General features: G+C 36.6%; 1 protein-coding gene across 7 annotated transcripts in view; it reads right to left on the reverse strand.

The window, feature by feature from the left end:
- The window catches only part of LOC126829637 (TBC1 domain family member 19), a 140286-nt gene that overhangs the window by 80103 nt on the left and 39936 nt on the right, over positions 1-20247 (reverse strand). For all 7 annotated transcript variants that reach the window (XM_050559628.1, XM_050559629.1, XM_050559627.2 and 4 more), the window contains exons 6-7: positions 13988-14051; positions 1819-1915 (exon numbers count right to left, since the gene is read on the reverse strand). In XM_050559628.1, the coding sequence (XP_050415585.1) occupies positions 1819-1915; positions 13988-14051 (161 nt within the window). The remainder of the gene's footprint in view (positions 1-1818; positions 1916-13987; positions 14052-20247) is intronic.

The following is a 20247-nucleotide window of genomic DNA, read 5'->3' on the forward strand; positions in this document are numbered from 1 at the left end:
GGTCTGTAGTTGACAAATAAAAAAATACAAGAAATGGGATCATCCTTAGGGCATAAGGAATTCATATGAAATTTTTTCAAGATGATCGATTACGAATTGCGGCCTGTAGGCGACACAAAGACACACAAAACGAAAATGGGCGTGGCTCTGCCGATTGCTGGGTTGGGCATGCACCCAAAACAATAGAGAAGTTTCTTTGGGTACAAAGAATAAGTATGCAAAGTTTCAAGACGATACTTTAAGAAATGCGGCCTGTAGACGACAAACAAACCAATACAAGAAATGGGCGTGGTATAAGGAATAAGTATGTAAAGTTTCAAGATGATCACTTAAAGGTCACCGGAAAAGCATCAATTTTAGTCCTACTGCACATAGAAAAATATAGACTAGAATATGAGCAGAACGACTAAAATGACGCCACAGATTGTTTATTTACGGAAAGTTACGACTACCCATGGAGAATGGCGGAAATTACTAATGTTGAAATTTACCTGTTGCAGGTAATATTGACATTCGGGTTCGTGTTATACTTATGGAAAGGATATGTTGACATAATTACTTGCAGACAGACACACACACACACACACACCCACACACATACACATATATTTATATTATATTTAAAGAAACAAAAAAACAATTGGTTGCCATGCAAGATTCGCCCACATTTTGCAAGAGATGGACAGAGATATACCAGATGCTTACACTATTTGCGTAGAGGGGCGGCCATTTTGTCTGGCATTTTTCGTCTGATGTTCACAAAATTCGAACTCAATCAACATTTCAGTGTAATGGTGATATATTCGAACGTTTATTTAAATCAGATAATAATTGTGACCTCTAGAGGGACCACAAGCTAAAACCGTGATTTTTCGTACAATCAAGGGCCATAATTCAGGAAATTATGATCCGATATGAACAAATATTGACAGGAACCAGGATGTTTGGGTTATAAACATGAGTTTCAAGTTTCATTAAAATCGGTTCAAAATTGTGGCCTCTAGAGGGTCCACAACCTTGATATACCATATATTTACACAATTTGCGTACGCGGGGCAGCCATTTTGTCCGTCAGTTTTGGTCTGATTTTCACGAAAGTAGAACTCAGTAGAACTAACGGTGATATATTCAAATGTTTTTTTTAAATCAGATAAAAATTGTTACCTCCAGAGGGACCACAAGCTAAAAACGTGATTTTTTGTACAATCAATGGCCATAATTCAGGAAGTTACAATCCAATATGCGCAATAACCGAAAGGAACCAAGATCTTTTCGTTATAAACATACATTTCAAGTTTCATCAAAATCAGATGAAAATTGTGACCTGTAGAATGTTCACAAGCTAAAAACGTGATTTTTCGTACAATTAGGGGCCATAATCCATGAAGTGATGGTCTGATTTATGCCAATATTGAAAGGAAACAATATCTTTGGGAGATAGACCTATATTTCAAGTTTCGTCAAAATTGAATAAAAATTGTGACCTCTAGAGTGTCCACAAACATATTGTGGATGGACGACAATATACGTCCACATGAAAATGTGGGCGTATAAAAAAGATCCCCACATTTGGCAAGAGATGGACAGAGAACAGGTTAAAAAAGCGAATTTTGTACAATAAAGGGCCATAATCCTTTGGGATATAAACATATATTTGAAGTTTCATGGTTGCAATGCCATGGTGCTGGGATGTACTGTGGCATACGGTATTAATAACCGTAGTGTTACAAAGGTCAAAATGGCCCTGAAGAGAACCTTGGTAAACCATGGCCAATACCAGGAAGGTGTGAGCTATTCTAGTAGTGTACATGTACTCACCCACTGTGATTGGTTGATCTGTAATTAACATTGTTAAGACTGGTGACTACTTCCAGGAAATCTTTAGGGGCATACACTGGTCGTATTTGACTAAAATCTAATAAAATAACACAAAGCTTTTAACATTTCATCAAAGGGTATCACAAACCTTGCTGACTAGTTTTGGAAGGTGTTCAAAGGTCGTGTCTGGTATATTTTGACAAAGAATTACTTTTTGGTTTCTTCAGAAATAAATTTTCTTCCATTTAAGTAAGTTGTTATTTTTCTTAAACATTTAACCTTTTTATCATTGTTGTTTCCAACAAATAGACAAACATTTTCAGTCGGTAAAGGAAAGAGGCAGGTGGTGGCCGGCTCTTGCCCAGCACTCATTTGGCATGCAGTTATCACCAAAAACACCAATAATTATTTATTTTGTGGATAAATGCACTCGACACAGATCTACATTTGGTTATTTGGGTTGAGACTTAGGCATAGGGCCTGTTTACAAATCTGCCCACCAAAACAGAACATATCTATAAGAATTCAAAACTGAAAGATAGATAGATATGATGGATACATAATAATGGATAATAAAATCATGTATTTTCAGATAAGTACATCCACCCACAGTATAATGCCTCCACCCAAACACCATCACACACACACTCATCTATTCATATATTGTGGGTCAGTAATGTTATAGCGTCCTTAACACTTGTATCTCTAGTTCCATACATAAACACGATTACCGTTCCTGGAATATTTTTGAGAGCCTATTTGGTTTCCTGAACAGTGAGACATTATACAAGACAATGTGCAAGTAGACCCTGAGACTCAAAATGGTACCCACACAGAATTTATATTTTTACATAGATTTTACATTTTCAGAATTTCAGTGTGCGCATTAAAAAGGATGCTTTAAATTTAATGAAATTGAATGTGAAGTATTTATGTTTATCAGAAATTGTCTATCTATCACCGAATAGTGGTATTAATTTTTAGTTCTTTTTCAAATTTTATTTTAAGAATACATAATTTATTTCTCAACTCTTTATTCATGTATATAGGCAATATAGCTAACATTAATGTTATTAGTCTGTCTGTCTTTACTTTTAATGTTAATATTTTGATTTAAAGTCTATAAAGTAATTGACTAAAAGCATGATTGGTCTTGACTGTGTTATAACCTTTGATGCCAATAGGCTTATAAAGAGAAACTTTGAACAAAGATTTATAGAATAAACAATAGTCTGATCAGTGCCAATCAAGTGTCAACACCTTTACTTTATCTATGGCTTAAAGCTTATTAACTGATTCTATAATTATATATCACTATGAAACTTTTATGCAATGAAATTTATATCTTAATATACCTTCTTTCATTTGATTCATTACAATATATTTTTATCCCTAATTTCATCTTTAATCTGATTTGTTGAAATGATTGTCCTTTTGTCTGTATGCAAATTATTTCTTTAAAAGACCCCTACACACAGACCTTGGTGGAAGCGGACGTAAAATACAACTAACTAACAAGACAAGACAGACATGAAAAATATACAAGAGATCAGATGAGATAGGAGATAGGCTTAAGTCATTTATTAGCCCTTGATATGTATGATCTTATATATAATGTATATTTAACTGTATATAAAGGAATATTGAAACAGACTTTGAATGTACAGTGATCACCTTCACCAGAATATTTCTCCACGAATGAGCTATATATACCCCCAATCCTAGCTCATCCATATGTATGAAATATTTCATATGTATCACTTGGGAGCATATTCAAACCAAGAATAGCCCCGAACCCGGTTGGTGATATATCTATATGCAAGGGTGAATCAAGAAGCTTGGAGTTTACCATTAAATGCAGTCACCCGGTTGGTGCAGAACAGTAAACCAGTTCATTTCATTTAACATCAAATAGTCAGACATTTCAATCTCCTTGATGTCAGCCGACAACATGTAGAAACTAGCCATATATGTCACCTATCTTAATATCATATAACACCTCAAATCAATATATCCGATAATTTGTCTGTGATATCACTTCTGTAGAAGTGGGACGTTAAATAAAGCTATTTCACACATACACATATCTCATAAATACTAGACAATGTAGGTTCTGTTTCTAATCGCATTTGTTATAATATAATAACTGAAAACTAAAGTAGAAATCTCGTGAGACACGTGAAATTACGAGAGATGGAAATGTCCAATTTTTACAAGAGTAATGTCAGAGAAAAGATTCTATTTTGATGGCATATTCTCGGGTTTATGATAATATTTTGAATGGGGGTTATGTTTTTAAATATAGAAATTAACAAGCTAACACGGCAAGATGCATAGTGCGTAGAATTAATCTCTGAGTATTGACTTACTGGCTTCTGTGTTGGGATATCCTTAAACCAAGTAGAATAAGTTAAATGTAGTTACTATTCATGGTAACTTGTGCGAAATATTTGTGTTGTCAGTAGTCTCTTAAACGTCACTATTTAGACTATCATTCACTATCTGGGTAGAACCGCCAGTTATCTTTGAACTGCGTCAGTAACTGGAACCGACTTCTGTATAGCGTGAAATTATTAACTATATCAATTTCTGGTGAGTTTTTTTTAAATAAGTTATTAGTATCGTTTAAATTGTGATTTTTCCGTTGAATCGTCACTACATCCTGAATAAATGATTAATTATTTTATAAATATTTTCGAATCGCGGGAAATGTTTTTAAACGATAAAGGATGGCAGTGAACACCAGGGCTATCTGTTGGCGATTTGGATTACCGCCGTAATGTGCAAAAGAAAATGAGGATGGATTTAAATGCTCAATGGCAAGGTTTGATTAGTCACTCTATTTGTACCCGTTCCTGGTGGAAGTAAAATTAATGGTTAAAAAAAGATCAACAAATCTGTTTTCACTAAATCTACTGAAACAGATGATAGTAGATAACAGAAATAATGACTTTCATACACATACGCATACCAATGCATACATACAAGCTGAAATTCTGAGCAGTGAAAAATCGTGTGAATATCTATTTACATTATTATTGGTATCTTCAAATTTGTACCATATAAGTTAACCTGATTCCTGATACCCCCCCCCCCCCCCACATAATTCAAATGTTAACCCGGCCATTTCAGACTTCACGTCAAACTGTTTCACGAATTGTCCGTGCAGAGCACAGCGCCAACAATCAAGAAACGCCTTCTTAATCAAAGTAACAATTTGTACATGTAAAAGCAAAAAAAACATGCATGAGCGAGCTTATTCAGGGTTCATATTGGAAAACTTTTGGTGTCAAAGCGACCAACGTCCTATTGCTTTATTTGAAAAGATAATGGATATTAAACTATAAAATTGACTGAACTATATCCGTTTGAGGTTGCCCAAGTCAGTAAAGGTAGTTTTGAGAAAAAGCTAGTTAAAGCTACAAACAAGGGAGGTAATTGTGTTATTATTTCCTGTGTCAATGATTTTTAAGGGTGGGAAATAATGCCCATGATCATATAATAGTGAGTTGATAACCTATTGAGCAAAAGCCATAGAAATAATTATGTTTTAACTTTCTTAGAAAATATGAAATTCTCGCTTTAAAGATATTGTTATGTTCTAAAACAAAATCACATAGCAAATTTGTTAATTTTTGTTTAATATTTCTCTCAGTGTTATAATTTAGAACGAAAGAGAACAGTCCATACATTAGTAATGTAGGTCTTGTATATCAAAACTTAATTAGCACCTTTGTGTTAGTGCGAAGGAGATTAAGAATGTTGATTGGGTAATCGAGTTTAGTTTCTTGATTATCGAAGAAGCCATCACAGCTATACGTGTATTCTGTTACGTTCTATTCGTTAAAATTGGGATTATCGGTAATACTTTGGCCACATTTATAAACTAGAGATTCACGGCTTCACAACCATGCCAAGTATTACGTAAGGAGACTGGCCGTTTGTCCCGATGCATTATCTATTTTTGCAATATAGTCAGAATGACCAGCTCTTTATCTAAATCTTACATAATGCCTTAAAATATTAGTATTGAACATCCTTTACATGTCACTTAACCACCGTGGCTCTCCGAAACGCAAGAAAAGTCTACAACATACAGGAGCGAATTTACGAACAAGCCGGTGTCACTAGTGTACGTAGAAGTAAAACGGTGATTTATTTTGTGTTAAGAGTTGCAAAATTGATTACAGCCGACAGGAAACTAAAATTTTGTAATGTGGATTGGGTTGGTAATCTTGTGCTGTGTGATAAATCGAACTGCTATTATGTAAGAAAAGAACAGATGAATTTAAAAAAAATGTATCAACCTTTGGTTTTTATCCGCGCCTCTCTTGCACGCGTACCAAGATGATAAATAGTGGATATTGTCTCTCTCTCTCTCTCTGGATAGCCACAAGTTGGATGGGTATGCTGTGGCGGTCTTCATTTAATTTTATAAAATGTTTTTATTGAATGAATGTTGTTTTCAAAAGGTAATAAAATTAACTGCCAAGCGACTCGTTATCCCGCCAGGTAGCACATTCGTGCATAGAACGTTTGGCAGTCAATTTTATGATTTTTTTTTTATTTCAATCTTTGTAGTTTTATATTTAATACTTATCCTTTTAAAGTAAAAAAAATTAAGTGCCAAATGATCCGTTACCTCATTGGTTAGCGCATTCGTGCATAGAACGTTTGGCATTGTATATTATACCATATAAAACATTATAATATTACCATTTTCATTGTTATAAATATTGTTTAAAAATTGTAGTTATAAAAGCTTATTTCTCAAAGGTAAAAAGATATTTACACGACTCTTCTGTGCTCACAATTTCAGCTTACGTATTTGTTTCAATAAAAGTAGCGAAAATATTGCACTTTGTTCCTTCTTAACCATTAGTAGTCATTCCAAATTGAATCCATACATGCCAGTCCGCATGTAACGGGGATAAATGTAAATTGTAAATAGCATAACAATACACACTGCGCCGTTTTTCTGGTTGAGACACCCGTTAAATGATTATTACTGACCATCATGAGTTTCCATAAATAGTAACCACAATTAACATATTTCTGCATGATCGGAGGATATTCTAACACAGAAGACTGTTAGTAAAAGCTCTGACATCGGTTCTACACACTATGCATCCAGCAGTGTAAGAAATGTCGACAAATATTTCGATTGGAATAGTGTAAGTAGTAACTGCCATCCAAAGCGGTGTACCCAGTAAATATGCCCATCCGCCTCATTTCCAAAATCTAAAAAAGCACCAAATTTCGGAGAAAAAACGACTGTTACAAAATGTTAAAATTCAAATTTCTGTAGTAGCCAATTAATTTTCCTAGAAAATATACTTATTAGTTGCAGACATTCAGTACTACTTGGATCCTCTTAAATTCAAAATAGCAACACATTTTCCACATTTGAAATATGGCTAACAGAACAGAAACAGAAGTCTTAGAATAACAACCAAATAAAATGAAGATGGGCATACGCCATAAAGTGTGCTAGGAGGTAAATTCTGCACGGGCAGCAGCACTATGGCCTACTCCTATATCGAATTCCAACTGCCAAGGGATGTTTTATGTGCATGCCAATGTATACACGGGACCTCGGTTCTTCGTCCCATCCAAATGACTAGACAGCTGTTCTTGTCAGGCCCTCCGTCATGCACCACTAACAAGGGGAAACCACATCGGAAAATAACAGTGAGGCTGATGTTCCCTGCCGCAATCCCAAAATAAATAGATGACACATAGTCATACTTTCTGAAAAGTTTCAAGTAATTTAACAGATTATCTATACTTAGTCTGAACAGAAAATGTTCACGATTAAACTCGGTTAAGGTTTTTTAAGTACATGGTAGTGAAACTATACACTAAGTTTCATCCCTCTCCATCAGATAGAATCAAATGTTCACGATCGAACTCAGTCAAGGTTTTGAAGTACCTAGTAGTTTCATTACTCTCCATCAGATTGAATCAAAGTTATCTTGTCTCAAAGCTTGGTTCTGCTTAGCTTTAGCTGAAAATATTGATCACTGAACTCAGTCAAGACATTCACCTAATGAACATCTACACCAAGTTTAAACTTTCTACTTCAATTGAAAGCAGCGTTGTTATGTTCCAAATTCTTCACCAATTAAACTGCTTATCGCTACTTAGTCTAAGCAGAAAATTCTCATCATCAAACTTAGTCAAGGTATTGATTGAATGAATCTATACTCTGAGCTGAGTTTCATCACTCTCACGCAATTAGAACCACACTTATTGTATTCCAAAGTCTCAACCAATCAAATTCCTTATCTTTGCTTTGCCTTAGTGGAAAATGAGCATGATCAAACACTCAGGGGCCATAATCCAGATATACATAGCGCCATGGAAAACGCATAACTTTTTTTTCCCAAATATTTTATTACTAGGTGGTTTTGTATGTATAATATTATGCAATACTATTAACTATTGTTTCACACAATGCTCCCAAACGCAAAAAATATCGGCCTGTGTGCACAAAAAAAAATTGCACGAGATGCACATGAAAAACCCAATATTCACGTGCAGCATTGTGTGTGAGCCCTTTAAAAGCATGTTTTCAACTTAATGTGCAGTACATGAACTGTGAAACGTCAATCTGTCGTAATTTGTTGTTGGACGTGTGAAGGAATCGAGCTAGAGATGCCGAGACTTACTAAAAATCAACGGAATGAAGCCATGGGAATGTCCAGGGCTGGCATGTCTACACGTGCTATTGACAAGACACTTCAATTGTCATCAGTCCACTATTGTAAGGTTGGTGGAATGTGTTCTAGTTACTGGATCAACACGTGACCGTCAACGTCCTGGTCCACCAGGCTCAAGACCGCTACATCCGGGTCACTCATCTGCGTGACAGATTCCGCCCAGCGACTCGAACAGGTGCAGCAGTCATCAGAAGACAAGGACCAGTAAGTGCCAACACCGTAAGACGCCGTCTAAGAGAAGTAGGACTCTGTGCACGACGACCTTATGTTGGAGCTATCCTCCGGGATCATCACCGTCAGCGGCATTTGATATGGGCTCAAGGAAACCAGACATGGAGAAGAGTAGACTGGCAAAGTGTGCTCTTCAGTGATGAGAGTCGCTTTCATCTTTATCACGCTGATGGCCGTCAACGTGTGTGTGGAGACGTCTTGGGAAACGTCTTGCAGACTGCTGCGTCTTCGAAACAAAACGATGGGGTGGGGGAAGTGTAATGGTGTGGGGAGGCTTCACATTTCATCACCGGACCGCCCTACACATTTGCAGGGGTCGCGTTAATGCTGTAGCCTACCGTGATGATGTCTTGCAACCAATTGTTGTTCCGATGTTTCGAGCGCACCCACAACTTCAGCACTTCCAACAGGATAATGCACGTCCGCATACCGCCCGTTTTAGTATGGACTACCTGGCTGCTAACAACATCAATGTCTTGGACTGGCCAGCCAGCTCTCCGGACATGGAACCGATAGAACATGTCTGGGATGAGATTTGACGCCGTCTGTATCGGAGACCACAGATGCACACCATTGCTGCTTTAGAAGCTGCTCTTGTCCATGAATGGAACAATTTTCCCCAGGCCTTCTTTCAAACATTGGTAAATTCCAAGCGACGTCGCAGCAGAGCGTGCGTAAGAGCCAGTGGAGGACACGCGCGCTACTGACATCTGTGTCGTACTTTTGGTTTTGACCCCTCTGACTTTGTACCGTTGATTACAGATTAAACATCCATAAGTGTACAAATGTGTTGTTATTGATGTGTTCCCATTTGAATTTGTTCACAATAAGAAGCAAAATAAAGAAGATATGTTTACAGGATCATTTTGTTATACGAAAAACTAAGTGATGCATTTTCCATGGCGCTCAGTATAGTTACAATTCCATTCGGCTAATATCGAAAGGAACCAAGATCTTTGCGATATAAACATGTATTTAAAGTTTCTTCATAATCAGATAAAAATTGTGACCTCAACCTTTGTTACATACTTTTACACTATTTTTGTACAGGGAGCGGCCATTTTGTCAGGCAGTTTCAGTCCAATTTTCACGCAATTTGAACTCAACTTTCTTTATGGTCTAACATTGATTTATTCAACAGTTTTTTTAAATCAGATAAAAATTGTTTAACTCTAATTTTCACGTAATTTGAACTTTCTTTATGGTGTAACATTGATTTATTCAACAGTTTTTTTAAATCAGATAAAAATTGTTTAACTCTAATCTAATAAAAAATGCGATTTTTTTGTACAATCAGGGGTCATAATATTGACAGGAACCAAGATCTGTTTGACATAAACATATACTTTAAGTTTCATCAAAATCTGATAAAGATAGGTTGCCAGGCAACGAAACATACACCCACAGCAGCTAAATCGTCCAGGCAGTCAACAAGTGTTGTCGCATATTTTTACTTCTTTCGGTAATGAAACATTTATAATACACTCATGAAGTAATTATCAGAAAACCATTAGAATTTGTTTGGTTTTTAATATCATGGATTTAGCTGTTCAAGTCATAAAAATTCATTGAAAATCAATATACTTGTTCGTCTCAAGCTCTTAAACTCTGTGTATCAATCTGAAGTCAATCGGATGATAACTTTAGCCTCTAGAGCGTCACAAGATTTTTCAAAGTGATCAAGGGCCATAACTGTGACAGTAATTATCGAAAATCACTGAAAATGAATAGACTTCTTTGTCTCATGACCTTAAACACTGTGTATAAATTTAAAGTCAACCGGATATTGACTTTGGCCTCTAGAGCGTCCACAAGATTTTTCAAAGTGATCAAGGGCCATAACTCTGGCAGTAAATATCGAAAATCACTGAAAATGAATAGACTTCATCTCATGACCCTAAACAATGTGTATAAATTTAAAGTCAATCGGATATTAACTTTAGCCTTTAGAGTGTCCAAAAGATTTTTCAAAGTGATCAAGGGCCATAACTCTGGCAGTACTTATCGTAAATTGCTGAAAATCAATAGGCTACTTCGTCTCATGACCTTAAGCACTGTGTATAAATTTGAAGTCAATCAGATATAAACTTTGGCCTCTAGAGCATCCACAAGATTTTTTTGAAGTGATCAAGGGCCATAACTCTGCCAGTAATTATAAAAAATCACTGAAAATGAATAGACTTCTTCGTCTCATGACCTTAAACACTGTGTATAAATTTAAAGTCAATCGGATATTGACTTTAGCCTCTAGAGCGACCACAAGATTTTTCAAAGTGATCAAGGGCCATAACTCTGGCAGTAATTATCTGAAATCGATGAAAATCAATAAGCTTCTTCGTCTCATGACCTTCAACACTGTGTATAAATTTAAAGTCAATCAGATATTAACTTTGGCCTTTAGAGCGTCCACAAGATTTTTTTGAAGTGATCAAGGGCCATAACTCTGGCAGTAATTATCGAAAATCGCTGAAAATGAATAGACTTCTTTGTCTCATGACCTTAAACACTGTGTATAAATTTAAAGTCAATCGGATATTAACTTTGACCTGTAGAGCGTCCACAAGTTTATTTAAGTGATCAAGGGCCATAACTCTGGCAGTTATTATCGGAAATCGCTGAAAATCATTAAGCTTCTTCGTCTCATGACCTTAAACACTGTGTATAAATTTCAAGTCAATCGGATATTAACTTTGGCCTGTAGAGCCTCTACAAGATTTATTAAAGTGATCAAAGGCCATAACTCTGGCAGTAATTATTGGAAATCGCTGAAAATCAATAGGCTTCTTCGTCTCATGACCTTAAACACTGTGTATAAATTTAAAGTCAATCGGATATTAACTTTAGCCTCTAGAGCGTCTACAAGATTTTTTGAAGTGATCAAGGGCCATAACTCTGGCAGTAATTTTTGGAAATCGCTGAAAATCAATAGGCTTCTTCGTTTCATGGCCTTAAACACTGTATATATACTATTCAAAAAAAGTAGGGGATATTTGATTTTTAAGTGTTATTAAAGTCACCTAATGAAACTGACGAAGAAACAAATGACAAAATGAAATGAAGTTCACATTCATCGATTTATTCCAAATGATCGTTAGACTAAGTAAGGCACAGACTGACCATTATAAGGGTAAAATGATACCCGGGGTCAAACAGCAAAGTTACCACAGCATCACAACCAAGTCAGTAACGGGTAAATCTTCCTCTGTTTGCCAAACAAGCATTGATCCGACGTGGCATACTCCTAATGAGACGTCTAAGGTCATTTTGGTCCAGATTGTCCCATTCCTGTTGCAATGCCGCAGCAAGTTCTTGGACATTGGCAGGACGTTGTTGACGTTGACGTAACCTCTGTCCAAGCATGTCCCAGACATGCTCGATGGGGGAGAGGTCGGGACTCAGTGCTGGCCAAGGTAATGTGGTGATGTTCTGTTGTTGGAGGTAACCTGTAACGATCCTGGCCCTGTGACATCTTGCGTTGTCATCCTGGAAGATGAAACGGCGGCCATGACGTCGTGCGAACGGCACAACATGGACTGCCAAGATGTTGTCCCGATAGTACTGGCCTGTAACACGCCCTGCAACAACATGTAAAGCTGTTCTTCCAGCAACAGTGATGCCTCCCCACACCATAACAGAAGCACCCCCAAATCGATCATGTCTGATGACGTTAACGTCTTGGAAGCGCTCGTTTCGACGACGCCACACCCTCCTACGTCTGTCCAAAAAATCAACAGTGAACCTTGACTCATCTGAAAACATCACATTGCTCCAGCGTCGATTATCCCAGTGTTGACGATCCCTACACCAACGACGTCTTGCCTGAATGTGATGATCTCTCAAACAAGGGATCACGCGAGGACGTCGGGCGCGAAGGTGACCCCTATGCAGTTGATTCCGAATCGTCTGGCCACTCACTCTCACACCAGTGTCTGTTTGAAGACGAGCGCTGATCTGATTTGCTGTGATGACACGATTTCTCAAGGCCAAGGTACGGATAAATCGATCCTGGGCTTGAGTTGTCGCCCTTGGTCGACCTGAGCGTGGACTGTCCTGTACAGATTGTGTATCACGGTATCTGGACCATAGCCTGCTTATGACAGACTGAGAAACATTCACCGTCCGCGCCACAACCGCCTGTGTTGTGCCGATCTGTAGCATGCCAAGGGCACGTTACCTTTCATTTTGGGTAAGCCGACGCATATCAAAATTTGTTTTCTGGTCACTAAAACAATTAAACTGATGTTTCCACCCTGGAATTCAATGCCACAATGACTGTAACATTCAAAGTCAGAGTCGTGCAAATCTTGGGTTGGACCCCCATGATGATCCCAAGCATCACATGCATTCCATGCGGTAGCTATTGGTGCGTTTGGGCGTCACATGTAACTGGAAATGTTTCTTCTGTTAGGTTCTATAGTGACTTTTTTCGTAGTCATTTGCATATTTTAGTATTATGCCCCCAAAATCAAATATCCCCTACTTTTTTTGAATAGTATATATTTAAAGTCAATCGGATATTAACTTTAGCCTCTAGAGCGTCCACAAGCAATTGTGGACGCCGGACCGCCGGACGGGGGCGACGACAATATACGACCACATTTCAATGTCGGCGTATAAAAACTGTGACCTCTAGAGGGTCCACAACCTTGGTATTACATACTTTTACACTACTTGCATACGAGGAGTTGCCATCTTGTCTAGCAGCACCAACTAATACTGAGATTTTATTTAGAGGTCACTACCGCTAAGCGGTGAATCATGGAAATTCCTTTGAGTGGCTGCTGAAACTATTTTCATTTTCATTTTAGCAAATAGCCATTATTTACGCAAACAATAACATATACAAACGATATTGTAACACATTCGATAAGGAATAATGCAAAACAAATTTACTCCTTACAGACACCCCTGTACATCCTTTATAGTAGGGTACTAACTTCCTGTGAATAAATACCACCCTGGCAACATATTTACCTAAGAAATATTGTTAAAATCCATTATGGATTCAAGTCGAAAAAGTATGGTCCAATGGGCTAGAAAGGCCCAATAATAAGTTTAGACTAGGAATTGTTGATCCATGGACATCGGACAGGGTTGATATTTTGCAAGGAGTGTGTATAAAAAACAATACTTCTATAAAATCTTGTTGTATTATTCAAATACTAATATTTTCTTTGCCAGTTAAATTTATTGTTGTTTAGTCTTAGTGTGAATACCTGGACCATCTGCACCCAATGCAGTCCACATATGATTAAATTCTTTTTGCTCTTTTTCTGTTCTCTGGAAGTAAAAAAGGCTTAGTCATTTGAAGCTCAATAATAATAGCATGCCAAAGATGGAGAAGTCCATGAATTAAGAGGATTTCATGGTGATCTTATAGTAATGTCAACATCAGTTGACTCTTTAAACCAGACCAATGTCTCTATATTTTGAAGAATATAATAATAATAATAATAATAATAATAATCGTATTTCAAAAAGGTAGAAAAAACGTCAGGGCCTTTCTTACATTTTGCCCTTTTAACAACATCAAGCATGCGTAAAATGATGAAGAAATGTGTTAACATAACAATAATAAATAAAATAAAAATTGTAACTAGAACTTCAATGCAGTGATGATGGGTTTCACCGGTGCCACGTTACTCTTGAACTGACGTCACTTCCCGTAACAATGAAAATGATAAACAGATTTCCACATCAGCATTTTACACATGTTATAAGATAGGTTGCCAGGCAACGAAAGATACGCCCACAGCGGCTAAATCGTCCGAGCGGTCGACAAGGGTTGTCGCATATTTATTCCTTTGTAGGTAATTGGGGGCCTTTACAAGACAGTTCCATACAGATCTTATTATAACTTTTGCTGTTTGAGGGTTCACAAGGTTCTACAAATTGAAACAAGGGTCTCAACTCTGGAAGTAATCTACAGAAATTGTTGAAATTTGATAGGCTTTTTCGTTTCACATATTAAATGATGCATATAAATTTCATACATATCGGATGATAACTTTCATCAATCGAGGATTAACAAGGTTGAACAAGATAGTTCCATACAGATCAGATTATAATTTTTGCCGTTTGAGGGTTCACAAGGTTCTACAAATTGAAACAAGGGTCTCAACTCTGGAAGTAATCTACAGAAATTGTTGAAATTTCACAGGCTTTTTCGTTTCAGAAATTTAAATGATGCATATAAATTTCATACATATCGGATGATAACTTTCATCAATTGAGCATTAACAAGGTTCAACAAAGTGAAACAAGGGCAATAACTCTAGAAGTAATCAAGGGAAATTGCTGAAATTCAATTGGATTCTTCTCTTTACTAATTTAAATGACACATGTAAATTTCATACAGATCGGCAGATAACTTTTGATGTTAGAGCATTCACAAAGTTCAATAAAGTGAAACAAGGGCCATAACTCTAGACGTTATAAACAGAAATTGCTGAAATTCAATAAGCTTCTTCGTCTCACTTATCTAAATAATGCATATAAATTTCACAAGGTTCAACAAAGTGAAACAAGGGCCATAACTCTAGACGTTATAAACGGAAATTATTGAAATTAAATAGGCTTCTTCGTTTCACTAATTTAAATAATGCATATAAATTTCAGAAAGATAGGATGATAACTTTAGGGGTTAGAGCGTTCACAAGGTAAAACGAAGTGAAACAAGGGCCATAACTCTAGAAGTAATACACGGAAATTGCTGAAATTCAAGTGAAATAAGGGCCATAACTCTAGAAGTAATAAACAGAAATTGCTGAAATTCAATAGGCTTCTTCGATTCACTAATTTAAATAATGCATATAAATTTCAGAAAGAAAGGATAACTTTTGGGGTTAGAGCGTTCACAAGGTTAAACAAAGTGAAACAAGGGCCATAACTCTAGAAGTAATAAACGGAAATTGCTGAAATTCAATAGGCTTCTTCGTTTCCCTTATTTAAATATTGCATATAAATTTCACAAAGATCGGATGTTAAATTTTGGCATTAGAGCATTCACAAGGTTCAACAAATAAGCTTCTTCGTCTCACTTATCTAAATATTGCATATAAATTTCACAAAGATCGGATGTTAACTTTTGGCATTAGAGCATTCACAAGGTTCAACAAAGTGAAACAAGGGCCATAACTCTAGACGTTATAAAAGGAAATTATTGAAATTAAATAGGCTTCTTCGTTTCACTAATTTAAATAATGCATATAAATTTCAGAAAGATAGGATGATAACTTTTGGGGTTAAAGCGTTCACAAGGTTAAACAAAGTGAAACAAGGGCCATAACTCTAGAAGTAATAAACGGAAATTGCTGAAATTCAATAGGCCTCTTCATTTCCCTAATTTAAATATTTCATATAAATTTCACAAAGATCGGATGTTAACTTTTGGCATTACAGCGTTCACAAGGTTCAACAAAGCGAAACAGGGGCCATAACTCTAGACGTTATAAACGGAAATTATTGAAATTAAATAGGCTTCTTCATCTCACTAATGTAAACAACACATATCGATTTTAAAACAATTGGATGATAACTTTTGGCGTTAGAGCGTTCACAAGGTTCAACAAAGTGAAACAGGGGCCATAACTCTAGATGTTATACACGGAAATTATTGAAATTAAATAGGCTTCTTCATCTCACTAATGTAAATAACATATATCAATTTTAAAACAATTGGATGATAACTTTTGGCGTTAGAGCGTATTGATTTTATGAAACTATACACCAAGTTTCCCCACTCTCATTTAATCAGAACCAAGATTATTGTATCCCAAAGCATCATCCAATCAAATTCCTTATCTCTGCTTAGCCTAAGCCGAATATGCTCATCTTCAAACTCTGTCAAGACATTCCGACGATCAGACCCTATCGCATTCACAAAATCTTCTATTAAAGAGGCTTAACTCCAGAGAAAGGGCCATACAAAATGCTGATTGTCGATAGGGTCTGTCCTCAACACAAATGCTTCAAACCAAATTTGAAAAAAATCTGTTAAAAAAACATAGCATTTATCGTGTGCATAAGGTTTTCAGCAATGGTAGAATGACCCGTGCAGTGAAAATTTTCCCTACAGAAAGATGGACTTGACACGGCGAATGTGCACGCTTCAGTGGCTTGTCTCGAAGTGATTTCTCACTAACTACACAGTATGATAATATTCAGCGCTAGAGTCTATGAGACTATAAATAGCCGTTGCACGTGCAGCAATTTTCTACACATCTATCAACTATTACAGCCGTAAAAAATCTATGGTTGACGATTCTGAATAGCAGTAATATTTAGCTTTTTGGTTATTACAGCAGCTTTAGAAATTACGTTCGTTTTATTTTTTAAATTGCTTTATCATTAACTGTACCATTAGGAGCGGCATCTTTTGGTTTAGTACAAATAATATCTCTGAAACACTTGCGTTAGGCAAGAACATGATACTAGCAGTAGTTTCATTTTAGTTTTACAAGGTTCTTAAAACAATTGTTGAGTTGCCTAACATGCATGTTTCTAAATTCAATTTCTTGTTCCAGCTTTCTGTTATGTTTCGTAAAAAAAGTAGTCTAGATTATCCCAGCCTGTCAATCAGACGTAGAATGGTCGGTAGACTGGTTAAGCGAGATTAATTTCAAAACAAGTGCACGTAACCTATTTTTGCTCAAAAGTGCCCAGATGTTATGGCCGACACTCATAACCATCTTTCAGTTTATTATTTATGGATGGTTAAATGGGCATAGCTTATTAAGTACAACATGACCGTGTATTTAGTGACTATAAATGTGCTAAACTGATTTAAGCTTTGGTATATATATAAATATTGTGGTGTAATTGTTGAGATATTTGGAGATATTTATTTATGGTGGGTCATCCTAGCAATGGGGGGGGGGGGGATATTTGTGGAAAGGAAAGTTTGTTTAATCTTCATCATATGTTTTATGTTTTATTTTAATCAGACAAACAATTGTGGGTTACTATGCAATTGAAATAAAGGGGACAGAAAAAGGAAGCATAAAAAGATGCTATCATATCAGTTTTTGAACTTTTTTTACCAAGTTCTGCTTAGATCTATTTGAAATCTCGATATTTATACATAATGTGCACGTAATCATGTATTCTTAACGCTAATTATTCGTTTTAAAGGGAAAGAAAGTTCATAAAAATAAAAACTAAACTAAGAAAAAAATTTCACATTTGAAAATTGGTTTTACAATAAAGTATCCTTTTAATGCAACTGAATCTCAATAGTACTGTAGCAAAATAAGCATCAAGAGATGTCATGCTCGCTTTTAGTAGGGTCAAAGTAATGAAAAAAATGAGCCAACCTCAAAAAAATTGCAAGAAAACGTTTTATGGTTGTTTCCTGTAGTATATGGTCTAGACAACAACATATCAAAAGTTGTCTGAAATTGAGCTACGGCCAAGGGTCTAAATATGACGTCAAACAAAATGGCCGCCATTTGACCAAAATCCCTTTTTTCTGCTCATATTCTATAAATGCTGTTTTTGTATAAGTCTTAGGTGTAAAACAATGCTATTATAAAACCAATATCTTAGTAATTCATCACTCTGAGTGTTGTGCAGTGTTTCAATGTGATGTCATGGCGTCATAAGGGGTCGTTATGACGTCATGACAAAAATTGTACATTTTTGATGGTTTGTTAGCCATTTCGTTCGAGGTTGTAGATGGATGGATAGCATAAATGCGGGCGATTGCTGCAATAGAAACGACGATCATCACCCAAAAAAGTCAAAGTCTGAAATCCGTGTCAAAATCAGTCAAATTGGCCAAAATTCAAAATGGCCACCGTTTTTGTCTGGTGAATTCCAATTTCCACCCAATTATCATAATATGATTAAGTTTGGTATCAAAATATATGTTTTCGGGGTAACTGAATCCATTTCCATACATACTTTTGTGATAAATATTGGGAGTTATTCAAGATTGAATTTTACATAAGGATCGGGTTTGCTGTCAAAATATACCTTTTCGAGGTAGCTGAACCCATTTTTGTACATATTTTAGTGATTAAGTGATTCCAATTAGGGATTTAGATTACAGATTAGGGAATGGAGGTTAATAATATTCCTACCTTAAAGCTAATACAATGACATTCATTGAGTATGGGTATGTCGACTGGGGACACTCCCAGGTCACTGCAGAAGCTAATCATGCCTTTTGAAGCACGTTGCTAATTTAATTCACAAAAATCAAATGTTGAGACACGATGGATACAGTATCGCCGGTTTGTCACATATGCAGTGAACCATTTGATAATGATCTGCCCAACATTATTTTGGAAATAATGGGTATTGGGAGCGTCAATACGGCGGCTAAGCTGAAAAATTATGGTCGTGATTTCAAGCTCGGTGAAAAATACAATGTGAGAGAGAGAGGAATGGGCTTTAACGTCCACTAGACACAAACTAGGTCATTTCGGTACCAACATATGGTTTACTTTATTTAAATCATTCGCTTGTGCATAGGGGTCTTTAGCAGTGGGAGGAAACCGGAGGACCCGGAGAAAACCCATGAGGTTGGACAGGTGACCCTACTCCTTGTCACGTACAACCGGGGATTTGAAACCACGCCAGTCGACTCAATGACAGACTTTATGATACAGCGCGCTCACGCTAACCATTCAGCCATCCAACCCCCCCCGAAAAATACAATGTGGAATGTCGCAACTTTCACTATTGCACAATGTTGTAATGCTATTGAAGTGGAAGAGCCTATATCAAGGTCTAGACGGTCCGAGGTACCAAAATTAATTTTTGCACACCGTGGTCTTTTACATGGTCTGTAAGAAAGACTAACAGACGGCCCATTACAACAGATATAACCAGTGACCGCTGCTACAAGCCTATTTTTTGGACATGCCAAGACCGGACATTTGACGACTGGACATTAATCTAGTGTCATCTGGTGTCCCTAAATAGATGACACTCATTAATTACTTGCACACCTAACATATATATAAAGCATCTAGCATTGAAATTGTTCATCACTCTGTGTAACCTAAGCAAAAAATCTCATTGCAGAGGCAGGCTCTCATAAATGCAAAAACAAAAGAAACTGGAAATTGTTGATAACGCTCGAATCCGATGAGATTTCCTACCAGGGTATAGTGTAGTGAGCGTGGGTGGCTATATGCCGCCCATCCCCCCCATTTTGAAATGTGCCCTCGAATTTCGACAAAGTTACCTTAAATACTCAAGGAAATGCCCACTCTAAAGAAAACATTGTGGCCTCTTTTTCTGCTGCCTTTCCCTTGTTCCAACCACATCCAGAGATACTAAAAACCAATCACACTCATTGTAACTACAGAATATGTCCGTTTTTCATGATTTCCACAGATGACTTCCAGAATAGATTTCACAGCCAGAATAATATTTCCATAATATTCAGAATCAATTAATTTGTCTTAGTTTTATTTATTTGTCTGAATGAATACAGGAAAATTGCAACACAGGCGACAGGAACATG

Source organism: Patella vulgata, chromosome 8 (assembly GCF_932274485.2).
Source record: "Patella vulgata chromosome 8, xgPatVulg1.2, whole genome shotgun sequence".
Classification (NCBI taxonomy): Eukaryota; Metazoa; Mollusca; class Gastropoda; family Patellidae; genus Patella; species Patella vulgata.